The sequence below is a fragment of the Gopherus flavomarginatus genome, chromosome 1 (genome assembly GCF_025201925.1).
Source record: "Gopherus flavomarginatus isolate rGopFla2 chromosome 1, rGopFla2.mat.asm, whole genome shotgun sequence".
In the NCBI taxonomy this organism is placed as follows: domain Eukaryota; kingdom Metazoa; phylum Chordata; order Testudines; family Testudinidae; genus Gopherus; species Gopherus flavomarginatus.
The window spans coordinates 366103494-366122642 of NC_066617.1; the positions used below are offsets into that span (position 1 = coordinate 366103494).

General features: G+C 58.1%; 1 protein-coding gene across 6 annotated transcripts in view; it reads left to right on the forward strand.

The window, feature by feature from the left end:
* Positions 1–19049, forward strand: part of NUMA1 (nuclear mitotic apparatus protein 1) — a 79116-nt gene extending 60067 nt beyond the window's left edge. For 4 of the 6 annotated variants that reach the window (XM_050937622.1, XM_050953420.1, XM_050961671.1 and 1 more), the window contains 13 exons: positions 654–4277; positions 5089–5130; positions 7650–7718; positions 8343–8453; positions 8547–8765; positions 9653–9810; positions 10076–10325; positions 10949–11240; positions 11582–11718; positions 14624–14836; positions 15445–15552; positions 15846–16019; positions 17162–19049. In XM_050937622.1, coding sequence (XP_050793579.1) covers positions 654–4277; positions 5089–5130; positions 7650–7718; positions 8343–8453; positions 8547–8765; positions 9653–9810; positions 10076–10325; positions 10949–11240; positions 11582–11718; positions 14624–14836; positions 15445–15552; positions 15846–16019; positions 17162–17197 — 5433 coding nt within the window. In that variant the 3' untranslated portion in view covers positions 17198–19049. The remainder of the gene's footprint in view (positions 1–653; positions 4278–5088; positions 5131–7649; positions 7719–8342; positions 8454–8546; positions 8766–9652; positions 9811–10075; positions 10326–10948; positions 11241–11581; positions 11719–14623; positions 14837–15444; positions 15553–15845; positions 16020–17161) is intronic. The other 2 variants (XM_050923284.1, XM_050915934.1) reach the window with 2 other exon arrangements.
* The last annotated feature ends 100 nt before the right edge of the window (positions 19050–19149 follow it).

Below are 19149 nucleotides of genomic sequence, written 5' to 3' on the forward strand. Positions count from 1 at the left end.
GTGTGTACATAGAGATTCGTAACCAGCCCCTTGTTGAAATGGTGTCTGTAGCCAGCCTGCTAGCACAGCAGCAAGAAACTAAAGAGCTGAACGCTTGCATGCCGAGGAGAACCCCAGTCCCTTTGAGATGGATTCTCCATTTCCCAGCTCAAAAGTAACTGACAGCTCTTCTGACTTACCAAGCAGTACTGGCAGGGACATCTTTCTCCTGACTGGGCAGGGGGTGCGGTAGAAGGGTGACGCACCCCTGGTTATGGAGGGAGGCTGAAACAAAGATGGCAAAGCTACAGTTCTTTCCTGCTGCCGGGCATGGTGAGGGTGAGAGATTCCCAAGCACGGTCCCTTTCTGCATAGTACGTATTTCAGAGGGTGGCCCTTGATGTGCTCGCTGGCTGCTGTGGTCTCCTGTTGCCCTATAGTGGCGGTACTGGAAGAGGTCAGCTCAGTAAAGGTAGGTTTTGCTCTGGAGCATGGCAATGGTGGGAGAACTAAAAAACACACAGGAGCCAGGTAGAGTTAACGAGCGTTGGGTTTGCCATGAATGTGCTGCATTTCGGGGGGTGGAAGAGCTAGCAGCTCTCTGGGGCAGAAGTGTCTAGATCTTCTGAACTGCTGTGGAAAATCACTGATGAGTGTTTCCTTTCTCTCATCAGCTTGAAGAGTTAAAGCATGAAGTGGCCAGCCTCTCTGCTAAAGGGATAGAGCTCCAAGCCACAATCCGTCAGCTGGAAGAAGAGAAGGGCCTCCGGGAGGCAGATCTTCAGTCTGAACGGAGCCGCTTTGAAGAGGAGAAACTTCAGCTCACAGGCCTCATCGCCAACCTCCAGGGCTCAGTCTCTGAGCTCCACTTGGCTAAAGAGAAGCTGGAGCAGGACTCCAGAGTGCAGGAGGAGCGCTTAACCACCCAGGTAAACACACTCACCACAGAAATTGCTAAGCTAAACGGCTTCCTCCTCCAGAGGGACCAGGAACTGGTGACTCTTCACCAGCAGATGGAGGAGGAGAGGATTCAGAAGGGACAGCTGGTCGAAGATCTCCAGAAGCAAGAGCAATCCTCCAGGGAGACCATTCAAGGACTCAGCCTCCAGGTAGACCAGCTCAGTGACACCCTGAAGCACAGTGAGGAGAAGCTGGTGCAGTTCACCCAGCAGATGGAAGCTACAAGCGAAGGGGAAGCCAGACACCTGGCATCCTTGAGAGAAGAGCATGAGAAGGCCATGCAGGAAAGGGAGTCTGCCCTGCAGCAGCTACAGGAATTCCAGCAGGAACAGGAAGCAGAGCTGGCAGCCCTGACTGCTCAGCTGCAAACTTTGGAGAAAGCCAGAGATGCCAGCCAGGCCTCTGCCTTAGAGATACAGAGGGAAAAAGCTGAATTAAGCCAGAGAGTCCAAGAGCTGGACACCAGAGTCCTTGAACTCACTGCCCGGTGCTCCCAGAGCGAGGCTCAAGCAGCAGCTGCTGAGTCACTGAGAGCCCAGCTCCGAGAACTAGAGAACAAGCTGAAAGAAGGCCAGCAGAAACTCTCAGACAAGGAGAGGCTGGCCAAGGAAAACGCCCAGCTCCAAGAGCGGCTCCTGGCCATGGAAGAGTCCGTCCGGAACACAGAGGGGATCTTGGAGGATGAGAAGAGGAGAGCTTCGGAGACCCTTGAAGGGAATCTTAAAAGGATAACAGAGCTGGAGTCCCGAATGCAGCAGCTGGCAGAGCACCGAGATCAGGCTATGCAGGAGGTGAGCGAGGAGCAGGCTAAGAGACAAGCTCTCACGCTGCAGGTGCAGCAGCTGGGAGACGAATACAGGGCAAAGACAGAGAGCCTGCAACGCCAGCTGGCAGAAATGTCCTCAGCCGCTAAAGGGGGCAATGGAGAGCGTGAGAGGCTGGAGAAGACCATAAAAGCTCTGAGTGGAGACCACAAACAGGCCTGCCAGCAGCTCCAGGCGGCGCAAGGCAAAGTGGCAGAGCTGGAGGCACAGATGAAGTGCCTGACCACAGAGCAAGAAGAGAGGCTGGCGCTGCTTCAGACTGACCTCTCCAAAGCCGTCGCACGAGTCAAGGAGAAGGAGAGCGTGGCACTAAAACTCAGGGACGATCTCGCCTCTCTGCAGGAGAAGACAGTGGCGTCCCAGCAGGAAGCAGCCCAGCGCATAGCTCGGCTGGAGATGGGTGCACGGAAGGCAGCTGAGACACTCAAGGTTGTCACCAAGGAGTTGTCCAATGAAAGACTCAAGACGACAGAGCTTGAAGCGACAGTGAAGCGTGTTGGAGAACAGAAGCGTGAGGAGCTAACAGCTACTGAGACTGACCTCTCCAGAGCAGCGTTGGTCCTGAAGGAGAGAGAACTAGAAGTGGAGAAACTGTCCGATGAGGTTAAGATGCTGAACGCCAGGCTGGAAGAAACGCTGCAGAAGCAGAAACAGGAGCTAGCTCTTCGAGACACAGAGATGAAGCATCTGACAGGGGAGATGGATCAAGCCGAGGCAGACCTTGCAGCAGAGAAAGCCAGCAAGGCAGAGCTGGAAGTCCAGCTGCAGAACTCCATCAATGAGCAAAGGGCCGAGCGTTCTGCTCACCAGCAGGAGCTGGCCAGGTCCCTGGAGTTGATTGAGGAGAAGGAAGGGGAGCTGGACGAGCTCCGTCTGAAAAACGTCTCCCGTAATGAGGAGCTGAGAGACCTGCAGAAGACTGTTGTCAAGCTGAAAGGGGAGCTTGCCTCCGTGGAGGCACTGAAGGAGCGGGCGGCCAAGATGGAAAATGAGCTGCAGGGCTTCCTGGAGGTTGCCAGGACCCGAGAAGCTGAGATTGACAGCATCAAGTCCATTGTGTACTCCAAGGAGATGTCTCTCAAAAGCTTGGAGGAGAAGATCCGGCACACAGAGCAGGAATACAGCTCCAGCCAAGACCTCTACCAGGAGAAGCTGAAGGAAAGCGAGATGCTCCACTCTGAAATGGAGAAACTGGAGCAGAAGTGCAGGGAGCAGCGAGACACCATTGCTAGCCTAGAGAAAGCAGCAGCTCAAACTAAAGCGGACACTTCGGAGCATCAGGAAGCCCAGCTGGAGGCCCTGAGGAGAGAGGTGACGCAGCAGAAGCAGAAAGTGTTGGAGCTGGAGAAACTCCTGGAAGCCTCTAGGTCAGCACAGGCTGGGCAAGATGGCACCATAGAGATGCTGAAGAAAGAGCTCTTGGATAAGGGGAAAGAGCTGGCCCAGAGTAAAGACTCTATTGCTGCAGCAGAGAAGGAGCTGGCTTCTCTACGCTCTTCCGTTCAAGAGAAGAGCACGTCGGAGGACAGCTGGAAGGAACAAATTTCCCAGTGCTGTCAAGAAGTGGAGAGGAAAAACAGCCTGATTGGCAGCCTGGAGCAGGAAGTGTCCATCCTCCACCGGCAGGTCTTGGAGAAGGAGGGAGAGAGCAAGGAGCTGAAGCGCCTGATCATGGCGGAGTCGGAGAAGAGCAAGAAGCTGGAGGAGAGGCTGCGGATGCTCCAGACTGAGACGGCCACTGCCGCTTCTCGAGCAGCAGAGAGATGCGCTCGGATGAAGGCCGAAGTGCAGGCCTACCAGGAGGAGACCGAGAAGCAGAGGATGTCCATAGAGGCCCTGAAGAGGGAACTGAGCTCCCAAGGCGAGTGCCAGGAGGAGCTCCGCCAGGAGGTGAAGGCCTGGCAGGAGAAGTGCTTCCAGAAGGAGCAGCTCTTGTCCCCTCTGCAGCTAGAGCTGCAAAATGCCCAAGCCTTGGTCGGGGAGCTGATGCCAATGAAACGCCTCTACCAGCAGCAACAGACTGAGCAGTCCTCTCTGGAAAGCAAACACCGTGAAGAGCTGGAGAAGAGGGAGAAAGCAGCCAGTGCTTTGGAGGCAGAGCTTGCCAGAGCCAAGCTGGAGCTGGCAGAGCTCCTCTCTCTAAAGGGGAGGTTCTCTGAACAAGACCGCGCCGTGCAGCGGCTGCAGGGGGAAAACGCCAGCTACGCAGAGCGGCTCGCCGTGCTCCAGCGGGCCAACACCCAGCTGATGGAGGAGAACCACGTGCTCAGGGAGAAGTCCAGCCAAGGGCAGCGGATGTTTGATGCCGAGCTCAGCCAGATAAAGGAGAAGCACTGCCAGGAAATGGAGGCCCTCAAGCTGGAGTCTGAGAAACTGGTGGCTGGGAGCCAGCGAGAGGCTGAAGACGCTGTGAAGAAGCTGGAGGCCATGACCAACAAGTACGAGAATGCCAAGGTCAGGGTCCTCGAGGAGAGGCAGAAGTTCCATGAGGAGAGGCAGAAGCTGACGACTCAGGTAGGGCACCCGCTACGCGTTCTGCTTGGCTTGGGCTTGCTCGGACCGAAGGCAGGAAGGGAGAAGGCTAGTGACCTGAGAAGGGAAGGGCAAGTCCTGACTCGCCTACTGGGACTCCAGCGGTTTGGACGTGAAGCTGCCCTGGGTAGGATTCTCAGAGTGCTTTGGGGTCTGCTGTTAAAGGCCAACTGTACCCCGCGCCTCCCAGCTAAGTGCTACCCGAGGGTGTCAGGGCTGCCAGTTGGGAGTGGAGAAGGGAAGCAAGTTTCTCCAGACCTGCAGTGAACGGTGCCGGCCCCCCCGAACAGCCCACTGACACCTCCTGGGCAAGTCCTATGAGAGGTGGTTGAGCTGGCTGGCTAATTCCGCTACATGGCCAGCTTGGCTGGTGACGCTGGCCTGGAAAGCAGCATCTCTGCTCCCGAGAGTTAATCTGTCCCTGCTGCTGGTCAGCTCTGCTGTGCAATCACTCCAAGTGCTGGGCCATTGGCACAGCAAAGCAGTCACTAAGATCGCAGGGAGGCTGGTCCCCTCAATCTGATCCATAGGGCTGCTGGGTTGAGCTAGGCTGGCCTGCACAACACAGGCTGGTTGGGATCTGGAGAGAGAACAGACCGGCACCCCTTTGAGCTTTAGGGGCCAGCCATCCCTTTGCCGCAGCCCCCAGATACCAAGGAGATGGGCACAGTGTAAATCCCGCTTGAGAGCCTCCTCGTAGAGGTTTAGCAGGGATGGTCTTTGTCGTAGGCGATCTGTTTCTGGTGGGTGTGGTGTGTTCATTTGTGCCTTCGTTGCTTGCCCCGTTGTACAGGTGGAGCAGCTAGAGGTATTTCGTAAAGAACAAGCTAAGCAGGTAACGCGTGCGAAGTGCTGGCTGCTTAAACGGTGACAGTGCATGACTCTAGCTGCTGCCGCTTCCCGCCACAGCCGCCGTCTCCTGTTAACTGTTTGCGGTGGGGATGCTGGGCCTTCCTGGAGAACGAGCCACGAACGCTGGTTTGCTCCACTGGGCTGCCCTCCCCTGAGCTGCGCGTTCACCCCTGTGAGGGGAGGACCCAGGCCATGAAATCTCTTACCAAAACCTACCCATGTAACAGCCTAAAACGCTGCACGGAACGGCACTGTGCACAGGTCAGCGTGTCTTTCGTTCCCTCCTCTTCCCTTCCCTGCCGCAGTAACAGCCACGCGCTGCGCTGCAATCTGAGCCGAGCAGCCAGGCATCCGCGCAGGTGTTCTCCACCCCCAGCAACCCTCTGAGGAGTGCGGGGACTCTCCGAGTCCTGCTCTCGCTGCTCCCCTTCTGCTGGCTGGGCATCAGCTCCAGGGTGCTCCCACCCCTTTCTGCTCTCCCAAGCAGTGAAGCAGAGACGTGGATCCTGCACTTCAAGTGAATCCAAACTGCCCGGTCAGGCGCTGACTGGAGGTGAGGCTCTCAGAGAGCATCTCCCGCATGAGGCCTTAGCACAGATCAGCTCTGAAAAGTGACTACATATGCCCCTTCCCGCTCTGTGTGCAGCGTCAGAGTTGCTGGTTACCTCCATGTGCACCACTCCAGAGCTGGTACTGAGCTCTAGGCCCAGGGAGGGCAGAGGTGTAACTTGGGGTGGGCTTTGACCCTGCAGAGCGTGTAGTCCTGGTGCTGCTGTGTGAGCAGGGCGGGTTGCAGCATGGCATGTAGGAAACAACACGGGGAACCAAATGTGAAGCTTCTCCCATGGTATCATCTTGGTCCCTTTTCCTGGTAGAACTGCCCCACTGGCCCTGCATACCTTGCTTGGGTGCTTATACGCTGCATGCAGAGGGACTGCATGGCCACTAGGTGCCTGTTTCATAGAGGGGGGTCTCTGGCTGCTGGGAGACAGGGCTGGGGCTGGATCCTTGCCCTCTGCCCTGCTCTGGTCCCCCTTGCTACTGGGCCACGCACCCTTCCCTGCTAAGAAGCCGCAGGCTGGGAGAACCAACCCTACGCGTCCCACAGGGCCGCTGCTTGTAGAATGCAGTAGCCAAGCGTGTGCTCATCCCCAGTATCCAAACCGATCTACAGATGTTAACAGCTGCTGATGCCCGGCTCCCTCTGTTGGGATCATGGAAGTTACCTTCACGTTTATGCCAAGTCTTAGCCTCTTCAGCCCGTTCTTGATTTGGGCTCTCTCAACACGGTGCTGTGCAAAGCAGATGCAGCTTTCCTCCAAAACCAGCACCTCGGAGAACATCCCCACGGGACTTGTACTGGTGAGGGTGATCATCCACAAGACACCCCAGTGACTTGGGTTCAAGGCAAATGCAAGGAGGAGGAGAACCCTTGGACTCCAAGGCCAGAAGGGACCACTGTGATCACCAAGTCTGTAGCCCATAGGCCAGAGACCTGCCCTGCAATAATTCCTAGAGCAGATCTCTCAGCAAAACATTCAAGTGTTGATCTTGATTTTAAAATGGTCAGTGATGGAGGCTCCACCATGACCTTTAGTAAATTGTTCCAGTGGTTAAAACGGCCTTGCATCCTCCCCTCCTGTTGGTTCTTGGACGGCAAACAGTTGGCAATGGAGACAAGCACTGGAGCTTTGATCCGCAGGGGCGCTTGGGGTGGGTCATTGCTTGTTTTTTCTTGCATCTAACGCCTTCATTCCTTGCTCGGGTTTCTCATGCCCCTGAATGTCTTGGCTTAAGAGACCTTGTTCGCTTCTAGCATGTAGCTGGTCTCCTGCCTGTGTCAAGCAAACCTTTCTTCCATGAAAGACTCACTTAAGCCAATTGTGAGCGGTCTGCTTGGAGAGACCACTAACCAATCCCAGGGCTGTGGAGGCCTGCGCCGGAGTTGCTCTGGCCGGGCTGTGAGGAGAGTCTCTGCTGGGTTCTGAGGGTGGCTATACTGCCTCTGCTGGGGAAAGGGTGGGGAATGTGCATCTGTACAGGGCCTGGGGTCTGGGACTAAGAGCGATGCCCTTGAAACATTCCTCCAGGGGAGATTTGTTGAAGGAATATGTCCACACGATAGGCAGTGCTGACCAGGTCTCGCAACGCTGGTAATCCCTGGAGCTGTTCTGTGACAGGCGATCGGGGGGGTCAGGACTAAGGAATAGAGGCGATGGCACTAGCCACGCGCTCTGCTTTCCTCCCCTTTCGAGATCTAGCAGGACCATAGGTCTCCTCCAGGTTCACGCAATGAGGGTTTCCATTGCTAGGTGCGTTGGCACCTGCTTTCCCTGGGCATTAAGGCTCAGCTGTCTGGAGGCCCTACAGTCCGTGGGCTTGTGGGAAGTGCATTGGTGCACTGTGGCAAGGAGGGGAATCCTGGACATCCGAAGGGGTGGTGCTGCCTTTAGAGGACAGGCTCCAAGCAGCTGGTGTAACTACTCTCCTGTTCCCTGCCAGGTGGAGGAGCTGAATAAAAAGCTGGCCCAGAACGAAAAAGCCACTCGATCCCAGCAGGAGAAAGTGAAGGTACCACGGCGTAGGCGGGAGGAGGCCTGCATGGCCAGGGCAGTGTTTAAGCTTGGGGACCAGCCTGCCTGACTCAAGGCCATGTAGGGGGCTTGCTGGGACCCCCAAGGGCTGCGCTGAGCTTGTGTATAATAGAGAGGGGGTGACCGCAGACCGCTTGAGTACAACGCCTGCAGTGTGCCGTCCAGTTGACCAGAGGGCCCCTTCGCTGCAGGTGGAATACAGGGGACCTGTGTCTGTTGGGCTGCCCCCCCCCCCCCCCACACACACAACACAGATGATGGTAGATGCACGGGAGAGCTGCAGGAGCCTCGTTTCAGCCACTTCTGCCCTGTAAAATTTCCCTGCCATGGCAGCCGGTCTTCTGAGGGGAGGAGCATGAGTGCCAATGGGCTGCGTCTGCTGTCGGCCTTCTCTGTGGGCGCGCAAAGGCCAGTTTGGGACTTTGGATTGTGCTGCTGGTGCACCGAGTCCCTTGGTATCCTCCTCAGGAAGCAGCAGCCACGCCCCTTCGGAAGCATGGCCAAAGAGCCGTCTCCATGATGCAGGTGGAGCCTGGGGTGACTTAGAAGCACTTGGGCTCCATTAAATTCTTGCGCTTCCTATCTCCCTCTGGCTCGGCAGGTGCGGGAAGGGGAGCTCCAGGCAGAGGCTGATCGCCAGCAGGTGAAGATATCTGAGCTGCAGGAGCAGCTGGCCCAGAAGGAGAAGGCTGCAGAGCACTATAAAGCGCAGGTATGGACAGCTGGCTCTCTCCATTGGGGCCCATCATCATTTCCCATGGACACTGGAAGGTGGCGGTGGCTTGACTGTCTCCTCTCCTGCCAGGTGGAGAAGGCAAAAACTTTCTATGAGGCGAAGAAGCAGCAGAACCAAGACCTGGCAGAGAAGCTGAAGGGATTGGAGCAGCTGCAGAAGGAGAATGCCGAGCTCAAGGCTGAGTCGGAGCGGCTGGCCAAGGAGCTGCAGCAATCCATCCTGCAGGCCAAGGAGTCGGAGCTCAGCTGCAGGAACCTGACCAGCCAGGTCCGCAGCTTGGAGGCACAGGTACAGGGATGCTGCACCTTGCAGAGAGTTGTGAGGGCGCAGAGATCTGGGTCCCTTCAGTCCACCGTACCAGCACCCCAGTTTAGGAAGGTTGGATGCAGATTGGGAGCCCGTCCATCACTGGTGGGGAGAGTGGTGCATGGTGCTTCATGCTACCCTACAGGACGAGCAGGGATGCCAACATGCTTGTTATCCAAAGTGTTGGCTCAGCAGGGAGCTGGGGTTTTAACAGTGATGGAGTGTTTTGTTGGGGTACTACGGCTGTCTGGCCTCCATCTTCACCCCGCTTCTCAAGCAACAACTGCCTACGGTCTTCACTAACTCCCCGACTCTGCTGGAGAACCTCTCTGCTGCAGAGTTGTTGCCGCCGTCACCCAGGAGCAATCAGCTAGCCCAGCTACCATTGCTGCGAGGGGGGAAGTGACAGCAAAAAGGGCCTTTAGCAATGAACCTGCCGCTGCACAAGGCAGGGCATGGCATTCACACAAGAACCCGTGCACGCAGCCAGAGGCTGTAAGGCCATAATCTTCTAGCCCGTCAGCCGGAGCTCAAAGCACTTCACAAACTAGTGAATTAGGCCTCATAACTGAGAGCAGGGAGACCTAAGGGGGGGGAAGTGAGCTACAGGGAGGAAGTGATTTCTCTGAGGCCCCCCCCCGAGCTGGAAATGGAACCCAGCCCCTTTGAGCCCCAGCCCGTTGCTTTTGACAAGATCCCCCTTGAGTCAGGCTGTGTTCCCCAGGGTTTTTTGCCACCTCTCCAGAGTCCTTTCCTGGAGCAGAAGTGGGTTTCTATTGCATGTGTGCTGCGTGTCCAGGCCAGCCCTTGGTTCCCCAGCTTCACCCTGGCAGTGCAGCCTGCCTCACTGTGTCATTCCTTCCCGCTAGGTGGAGTTTGCCGATCGCCAGTTACGGGAGCTTGGCAAGTTCCAGGTGGCTACGGATACGCTGAAGAGCCGGGAGACCTTCCGTCAGAACCCAGCTGACGTCAGCACAGACAGCCTGGACCTGAGCAGTGATGAGATGCTGCCGCTCAACTCCACCAGGTACCTCTTCCCCCACCCTGGGGCAGCCGAGAGCAGCTGGGCCCAGGCTCTGATGTTCCCAGGGCCTCCAATGGGGGAGGGAGTTAGAGGTGATATCCTTCAGCTGGGTCCTTTCCTGCCCAGCTCTACAAGTTAGATCCCTGGGCTGGCATTTCTCAGCCAGCCTGGTAAATGCAGGTCAAGTGTCCGTGTCTAGATTGTGCTCTGAGCTGTTTGGAGCAGACAGGGCACCGTGACACGCTGCATTCGCCTTTCTCTGTCTCAGCAGGAAGCCTGGCCGATCCCAGTCGGAAACCTCGGCCATGCCGGGCAGCGTGGAATCGCTCACATCCCAGCGGCTGCCGCGTAAAGTTGAGTCTCTGGAGAGCCTCTATTTTACCCCCATCCCCACCCGCACACAGTCCAAACTGGAGAGCAGCATTGGCTCCCTGGGCGACCTGTCCTTCGACTCGGGCTGCAAGACCCGTTCGGCTCGCCGGCGCACCACGCAGATCATCAACATCACCATGACGAAAGTAACCCCGGGTCCTTGGCGAGGGGAGGGAGGCAGGGCCCTCCGAGCCCGGTGGAGTGAGGGCTCAGGGCTGCGCTGGGGACAGGTGCATCTGAAGATGCTTCTGTTTCATCACGCCCTGTGCTCTTCCAGCTAGCAACACCAGAGGGCTTTCTGCCCCCAGCCAGAGGGGAAGTGGGACATCTGCTGAGGCAGGAGGCCCATGGCGTGTTAGCATGGGAGCTCCTCAGACCTCTTGGCTCTAAAGGCCAACCCAGGCCTCAGGCCCTCATCGCACCAGGCTTGGATAAGTCCAGCCCTGAGTCCAGCTGCTCTTGGCCTCCTTGCAGGAGGGGGCTCTTGAGTCATGGCCCTGTGGTCAGCAGCAGAGGAGCCGTCTGAGTGCGGAGCCCTCCCTTGTAGTGAGCGGTGGGGTTGGAGTGGTTCATCTGTTCCTCATCCCACACTCATCCCAGTCTCTCCTGTGCACACCAGAGACAGGGAAGGCAGCTGGGTCCATGGCAGGCCCATGCTAGGGGGCTGCTGCAGGCTGTCCTGAGCTTTACCCACCTACCCACGTTGAGGGGGCTCTGCTTCTGGGGAGGGCTCAATGAGGCTGATCTGCCTTGTGTTCTAACACATCAGAAACAGGCCGAGGCAGAGGAACCAGACAGCGCCAACGCGTCCTTCTACAGCGTGCAGTCGGCCCAGGCCCACCAGAACGCCCCTGCACAGAACCCTGCCAGGAGCAGGCTGCGCTCGGCCGCCTCCACCCGCTCCATCACCAGCTGCCGCTCTCAGGAATCCCTCGCTGGACTGGGAGCTGCCTCTCCCGAGGAGACCCTGGGCAACCCTGCACTGCTCAGCCTACCCGGCTACCGGCCTGCCACCCGCAGCTCCTTGAGGCGCTCTCAGGCGGGCAGCAGTGCCAGCCTCAGTGAGTTCATGGCCTGGGGGGCGGGGGGAGGGTCAGTGCAGTGAATGAGGCAGGCAGGCTCTTTCTTGGCTGCGGAGCGTGGTTAGCCATTTGAGCCTCCGCCGGGGGAGTTTCGTCTGGGCAGGGGGTGCAGTGGGGTGCAGAGGCTGGGCGGGGTCCAGGGCTGTGGGGCAGGATCAGGGTACACCAGCAGAGCTGGGAGTGGAAAGCTCTCCCTGTAGTCTGTGCGCGATGGCGCTCCCCTGCTGTGACGTTAGTGTGGCCCCAGTGGGGTGTCCCAGTGTGTCTTTCAGCTCAGACACACTAATGCACCCACCTCTGCCCCCTGCCCTGGTCTCCAGGCCGCAGCAGCTTTTATCTGGGCACCTGTCAGGATGAGCCGGATCCGCTGGATGATTGGAACCGAATTGCCGAGCTGCAGCAGCGCAACCGGGTGTGTCCTCCCCACATGAAGACCTGCTACCCCTTGGAGTCTAGGGTAAGAGCTGGAGAGGAGATGGCAAATCCTCCCCCAGAGAAACAAACCACTGACTTACCTGCCCGACGATCCCTCCACTCCAGGCCAGGCCAGACCACCCGTCTCACCCTGCTACCCTCCTCCTGCAGTCGGTGTGTGTGCTCCTCCGCTGGTGGGCACTCTCAGCAGTCTGTGGACTGCCAGCGGTCCGGGAGAGACTTTCCTGGTAGGCCCCCCATGGCGGTGTGTCTTGAACGAAGCAGTGGGTGGGCTGGGGAGGGTGGAGACCCATGAGAAGTAGCGGAAATCTGCAGGAGGGAAGAGACCCACCACACCCTACCGCCACCCCACTGATCAGGCTCCAGTGCGTAGCTCTTCCTTTCTTAGCCTCGGCTGCTGGCACAAGCTCCCTCCCTTTGTTCAGCTGCTTTCCCTGGCTGGTGCTTGTGGCTTCCAGATCGCGTCATTCAGTGTCCTTTGCCTCTCCTCTCAAGGGCCCTTTGGAGTGCTGACCACTGACCAGTCCTCACTCTCTCCCTGCTCTGGGGGTAGGTAGCTGTTAGCTCATTGGCAGAGAGATCCGCTGGTTGGGGCTGCGCCTGGGATGCAGGACACCTGGGTTTTATTCCAAACTCTGCAACTAACTCTGTGACCATCCGTGCCACAGTTCCACATCTGTGTAACAGGGTGATAGGATGTAGTGAGGATGGAGAAATCCATTAATGACTAGTGCTCTGATACCAGGGCAACAGGCTCCCAGACTTTAGGAGATGTGACGGGAGGCAGGAGGTGCGAAGTGACTTGCCCGAGATGTTGGATCAGCGTTGGAGCAGGTAGCTGAGCTCTGGCTCTCAGACCTGTACTTGGACGACTAGCCCACAACTTATCTGTGAGCCTGTCTCTTCAGGGGCTGGCTTTATCAGCAGTCCGAGCACCTGCTAACTGGCTCTGACTTGGGCAGCTGAGGCTGGGAGGGAGACTAAAGATAATCTAGGCCTGGCCCAACACGTAAGTGAATACCATGCCTCAGTTTGTAATGAGGAGCGTAGGGGTAGCGGCAGGGTAGCTAATGGAAAGGAGGGTATGGAAGCAGAAATTACCACATCCGAGGTGAAAGTCCAACTCAAACAGTTTAATGAGACCAAATCAGGGGCGCAGGTAATCGCCAGCTAAGAGTATCAGAGGAATTGGCACGTGCCATTGCAAGCCCAATAGCAAGGATTTTTAATGAATCTGTAAACTCGGGGTACTATCCACTGACTGAAGAATTGCTAATACGGGACCTATTTTTAAAAAGCAGGGTGGGGGGGAAGGGATCTAAGTAACTATAGGCCTGTTAGTTTGACATCAATTGTATGCAAGGTCTTGGAACAAATTTTGAAGGAGAAAGTAGCTAGGGACATAGAGGTAAACGGTAATTGGGATAAAATACAAGATGGTTTTAAAGATAGGTTGTGCCAGACCAACTAGATCTCTTGGAGAAGAGAACTAATTTTTTTAGACAATGGAGCTACTGCATTTCCTATCTACCTGGGTGTCAGCAAGGCATCTGATACAGCTCCACATGGGAGATTATTAGTGCAATTGGAGAAGATGGGGATCAGTATGAGAACTGAGAGGTGGGTACGGAACTGGTTAAAGGGCAGGCCACAAGGGGTCATACTGAAAGGTGAACTGTCAGGCTGGAGGGAGGTTATTGGCAGAGTTCTGCAGGGATCAGTCTTGGGACCGATCTTATTTAGGCTTTTCATTCATGACCTTGACACACATGTTGGAGTGTGCTAATAAAATGTGCAAATGACACAAAGGTGGGAGGTGTTCCCAGCACGGAGGAGAACAGGAGTATTGTGTAAGATCTGAACAACCTTGAAAACTGGAGTAATGAAAATGGAATGAAATTGAATAGTGCAAAGTGGCAGGTTATGCACTAGGGACTAAAAACAAGAATTTGTACTATAAACTGGAGACGTATCAGTTGGAAGCGACAGAAAGACCTGGGTGTATTGGTTGATCACAGGATGACTGAGCCACCAATGTGATGCGGGCGTGAAAAAGGCTAATGCAGTCCTAGGATGCATCAGGCGAGGTATTTCCAGTAGAGACAGGGAAGTGTTGTTGCTGCTGTTGAAGGCACTGGTGAGACCTCATCTGGATACCATGTGCAGTTCTGGTCTCCCACGTTTAAGAAGGATGAATTCAAACTGGAACAGGTTCAAAGACGGGCTACTAGGATGATCTGAGAAATGAAAACCTGCCTTACGAGAGGAGACTCAAGGAACTTGGCCTGTTTAGCCAAGACTGTTCAACTGTTGACTTGTTTAACAAAGGCTGAGGAGTGATGATTGCTCTCTGTAAATACATCAGAGGGATAAACACCAGGGAGGGGGAGGGATTATTTAAACTCAGTACCAATGTGGACACAAGAACAAACGGATATAAGCTGGTCGTCAGCAAGTTGAGACTCGGAATTAGATGGTTTCTAACCATCAGAGGAGAGAAGTTCTGAAACAGCCTTGCAAGAGGAGCAGTGGGGGCAAAAAACCTAACCGGCTTTAAGATTGAGCTTGAGAAGTTTACGGAGGGGCTGCCTGCCTACAGTGGCATGTGGCCCATCTGTGACAGCTAGTATAAAATTCCCCAATGGCCAGGAATGGGACATTAGATGGGAAAGGCTCTGAGTTGATACAGAGAATTTTTTCCTGGGTGTCTTTAAATCAAGATCTGAGGACGTCAGTGACTCAGCCGGAGGTTCGGGGTCTATTACAGGAGCGGGTGGGTGAGGTTCTGTGGCCTGCGATGTGCAGAAGGTCAGACTAGAGGATCACGCTGGTCACTTCTGGCCTTAGTCTGAGACTGAGCTGTGTGAGAATGTGTTCGCTGCAGGCAGCACGTCACCAGTCTCCTGTCCGTGCCTGTGTTTCCCCAGCCCTCCCAGTCGCTGACCGTCATCACAGATGAGGAGATGAAGACGGGCGACCCGAAGGAGACTCTGCGCCGGGCCAGCATGCAGCCCTCCCAGATCGAGAGCGCAACTGCCCGTCGCAGCACCCTCAGCACCGGCTGGGCAGGAGGCATCGCCACGCGGCAGCAGAGGAAGCGCAGTTCAGATGAATCTCACCAGGGCCCAGACACCCCGGAGGTGAGTGCCCAGCTGAGCCCTGCCCCGCTCGCTGCATGAGTGAGCCCAGGGGACAGTGCTGGTCCGTTGACTTTCATGAGCACGCAGCACTGGAAGGGGTGAGGCTGCGGTGGGTTCGCTGTGGGAATTGCTGGGGGGGTTCAGGTCCTGGGGGTCAGGACTGCATAGCTGGCAGCACGGAGGGCACTCCTGCTGATGCTGCACAGTGTAACAGCTCCTGCCGGGGTCAGAGTGGCTGCTAGCTCCCACTCCGGGCAGGCCCAAGGAAGGGGAGCTCTCCTTTCGCACCCCACCCCCATTTAAACCCCCCTAAAGTGCAGACAGAGCGGAGGGACCAGGATGGTGAGGGCGTGTGGCTGATCTGGGGTGGGAATGCTCTTCCTGGGCAGGCAACTGGGGGATTCCCATGCCCTGAGCCTGCTGCCTGCACTCTGGCAGCACTGCAGGACCCTCCTCATTCCTCCAGTCGCCTCTGGTGCTGTCGGCTCCCGCTGGAGGATGGGGCGCATGCAGCGATGCATGTTCCTGCTGTGATAACACGCGCGCTCTGTCGCTGCTGGGCTGGGGAGCAGCCAGCCCGGGTCCCAGCTTTGACTCTCTCCCTCCAGTCCAAGAAGCCAACCAGCTGCTTCCCACGGCCGCAGACGCCCAGAGAGCGGAACGAGGAGCGCAAGCGTGGCAGCAGGAAGGGCGAGCCCCAAGCGACCGGCAAGCAGGTGAGCAACTTGTCTGTGCCCCCGGGGCCGACCTGGAGCTGGCTTGAACCCGGGGACGTGGTTGAGCAGCACTGGCTAGCAAGGGGTAGTCAGGGTCAGGATCGAGGGCATTGTCCCAGCTGAGGGGGGATGGGCCGCCGCAGCATGCCCTGCTCCAGACTCCGGCCAGCAGCTGGAGCGTCCGTCCCTTCCACGGCTTGCTGGGAGTGAAGGGACTGTCCAGGCCGGTGGGGCTCTGCCGGGCCGTGTGGAAGGCAACCGGCCCTCCATGGCCCAGCTCTCTTTCCCCGCAGCCCAACCGGCGCCAGTCGATGGCCTTCAGCATCCTGAACACCCCGAAGAAGCTGGGCAGCAGCCTCCTGCGCCGGGGCACCAACCGGAAAACGACGCCCAAAACCTCGCCCCGTGGCAGCACTCGGCGGTCCCCCAGGATAGCCACGGCCAAGTCGCCCAAGGGGAAGGGCAAGGTATGGAGCAGGGGGTCTCGCCACCGCCCGCCTTGTGCTGGCTGTCCCTGTAGGACAGGAGTCATTCCATCCCACCTGATCTCCTGCAGATCCCAAGCCAGAGCACGTCCCCCGGGTACCCCTGTACTGAGCCCTGCACGCCCCCAGCTCCCATGGGAGTTAATTGACGTGAAGCTGCTGGCAAGACGCAGCTGGAGCTGTATCAGAGCACCCCCTGCTGGGCACAGCCAAGCACTGCAGGCTGGGGGGCTGAACGGTCTGTCCCCGGGAGGTGCCCATGCCTGGACACTGACTGGGGAGCGACAGTGTCTTGGCTTTCCCGCCACAGGTGAGGAGGCATCAGCCTCCTGGGGTGCAGGGCTGGGTTAGCAAACGCTGCCAGGAGCTGGCTGTCCGAACAGCCCCTCGGGGCTCCCAACCCGTGTCGTGTGACCTTTCACAGACCTTCGTGGCTGGCCCTGTGGCAAGGCAGCAAAGCCACCTGGCTCCCTGTGTGTTGCAGGGCTCCCAGGCTGCCTGAGCTGCCCACCAGGGTAGAGCTGCAGTGAGGGGCTGGGCTGCTGATTGTGAGCACTGTGTGGGTGGCACCGTCTCTAGGGGACCCGAGGTCACCCCTCCCCTCCCGAATGCACTAGTCTCTGGCTGATGGTGTGTGGGGCGCATGTGGGGGACCTGCCCTTGTCAGGTACGAGGAGCCAGGCAGCTGGGCTCTCGCTGTGGGCTATGGGGACACTGGCTTAAAGTGGACTCAGCCCATGGCCCAGCTGGTAATTCCCTCCTCTGCTGCTGTGACTCCGGGGGGGGGGGGCCCTCTGCTTCCCAGCCTGCCCTGCACTAAAGCCAGTCCACTGCTGGGGGCTGCGGGCCCTGGATCCCTCTGCTTGGAGCGAGGGGAATTGGCCTATCCTGGTTTTCCCTTTACCCTGCGTCCGCCTGGCAGGGAAGACTTTGGCTGGTGAACATCCGTGCCCAGGTCTCTGGCTGCTTCACCCTTTAACACACCTTCAAGGGAGCGCCCCTGGCTCTGTCCTTCGGCTGCCCCCCTGCCCCCGAAGGCCTGCACCTGGTGCACCCACTGACCTGCAGTCGCTCTGGAGGAGCCCCCCAGTGCTGAGACTAACTAGATTGCCTGTTCCCTGCAGGCCAGCCGCAAGTCACCCAAGAACATGAAATTCTAACTGCCCTGGCTGAGCCCCGCTCTGTGCTGGGGCTGCCGGGGTGAAGCTGTCCCGAAGGCGCCATCCTGCTATGAGCTGCTCCATCAGCCACTCTGGATCAAGCTTTTGCCCTTTCTCTCCCTCCCTGCTCCGAAGCCATCGGTGTGTTCCCATGAGACCCCGTTCCCCAGGGCAGAGCTGGGCAGCGAAGCTGGTACCCGAGTGCTCGGGGAGGACTTCAGGGACCGAATCTGCTCGCTGGGCACGCTGACAATGGAGGAGCTCTTCAGAGCAGCCCCAGCTGGGGCAGGAAAACCCGGGCGCTTCCCTGTGGGTGGTGAGCTGGCTGGGGAGGCGGAAGGGGGATCCTGGAGAGAGAGGCGAGCTCCCCAGTGAGTCCCGAGGAGAGCCCGAGGGAAAGGGCCCTGCCCTTTGATGTGTAGCCGTGGGCTGTCTCCTGCTGTAGGCCAGCTGGGGGGAGTTCAGCATCCGTGTCCCCCTTCCTGAACTCCTGATGTGCCCCCTTCACCCACATGGCTGGGCTCCCCGGGCTCCCCTCCTCCTCTGGCTCAGACAGCCCCCCACTGCAGAGCACAGTGGGACCTCACGCCACCCATGGCCCCATGTCTCCCCATGGAGAACATGAAAGAACCACTCGAAGTGGGTCGTTGGCCTGCCTGGGGGTGCCCATGGCTAGGACTCGGGACGGGAGGCACCGCTGGCTCTTAACTGGCTTAGTGGGGAGCGGGGTCTCTCTTGCATGTAACTCTAGTTTGGGCTGTTCCCTGCAGGGAGCTGCCTTCCTCAAACACTAGCATCCGGCTGGGGGAGGGAAGTGGGGGCTGCAGCCGCGTGGCACTAGCGGCGTGTTTCCTGTGGGGTTTGGGCACGAGGATTATGGCCAGTGGGAATTCCTCCGTATCATTCTGATCACCCCCTTCCGGCGGGGACTGATCAGCTTCTGCTTGGCTGGCCCTGCATGGGACACAGGGAGGGCAGCCGGGGTCCCTGGCACAGGGTGGAGATGCTGGGTGGGGGTCCAGCATCAGACGCAGCGTCCCCTCCCTCTCAGATGTGTCGCTTTGGGTCGTTCCATGCAGCCAGCTGGGGCTCCCCTGCGAGGTGGGGAACAGGCGGGGGCTGGGCTACTGAGTGGGTGGGCTCTGCCCCAGCTGGGGCTAGGAGGGGTCCCACAGCCTGGGGCCAGCTGGCAGGGGAGCTGGGTGTGTGCAGCCCGGGGAGCGGGAGTCTGACCCCCGCAGAGCTGGATGGCCCGTGCCCCGTGTCCATTGCAAGGCAGGGCAGGGTTTTAGACTAGTCTCCCAGGGCTCAGCTCTCCTGTATCCCTCTGCAGAGCTCCCACCTCACCTTGCCCTCAGTCCCCCTTTCCAGCTCCCCCCGAGCTAATGACCCAGGGCTGGCTTCCTGGAGCCCCAGGTTACAGTGGGCCGGGCCTCAGCAGCTGTGTTAGCCCCGCGGTTTATCATGGTTGAAAGCTGCTTGTCCGAGGCCAGCAAAGGCCAGGCAGCTGAGAGGAGCGGCCAGGCTGCATGTGCTCTGGGAGTGGGGCTGGGTCAGTGCCGGGGGGTGGGGGGAGCTCTGTGCCAGCCGGCGGGGTGGGGCGAGGCTGCGGGGTGCTGGCAGAGCTGGCTGGGAGGCTGCGCCCACCTCCCCACCTGGCTGGGGCTCCCTCCTGTTTACAGATGCAGTAAATGACATCTCGAATCCTCTTGGCTTTAACTGCAGAGAGCAGCCTGGGGGGCTGTGCCAGGAGGGGACCCGCTGAGCTCTCAGCTGAGGCTGTCTCGATGTCCGTGAAACGTGTCATTTTTAAACCCTTTCTACTTGTAAATAAACTGTATTTTTCTCCTGGCGGCTGCTTCCGAGGCCTCATTTTGTGTGGAGTGAGTTCCTGCCCTCAGAGCGGCCCCTGACGGGCCAGGCAGGCTCAGAGAGCCACCGGTGCAGGCCCA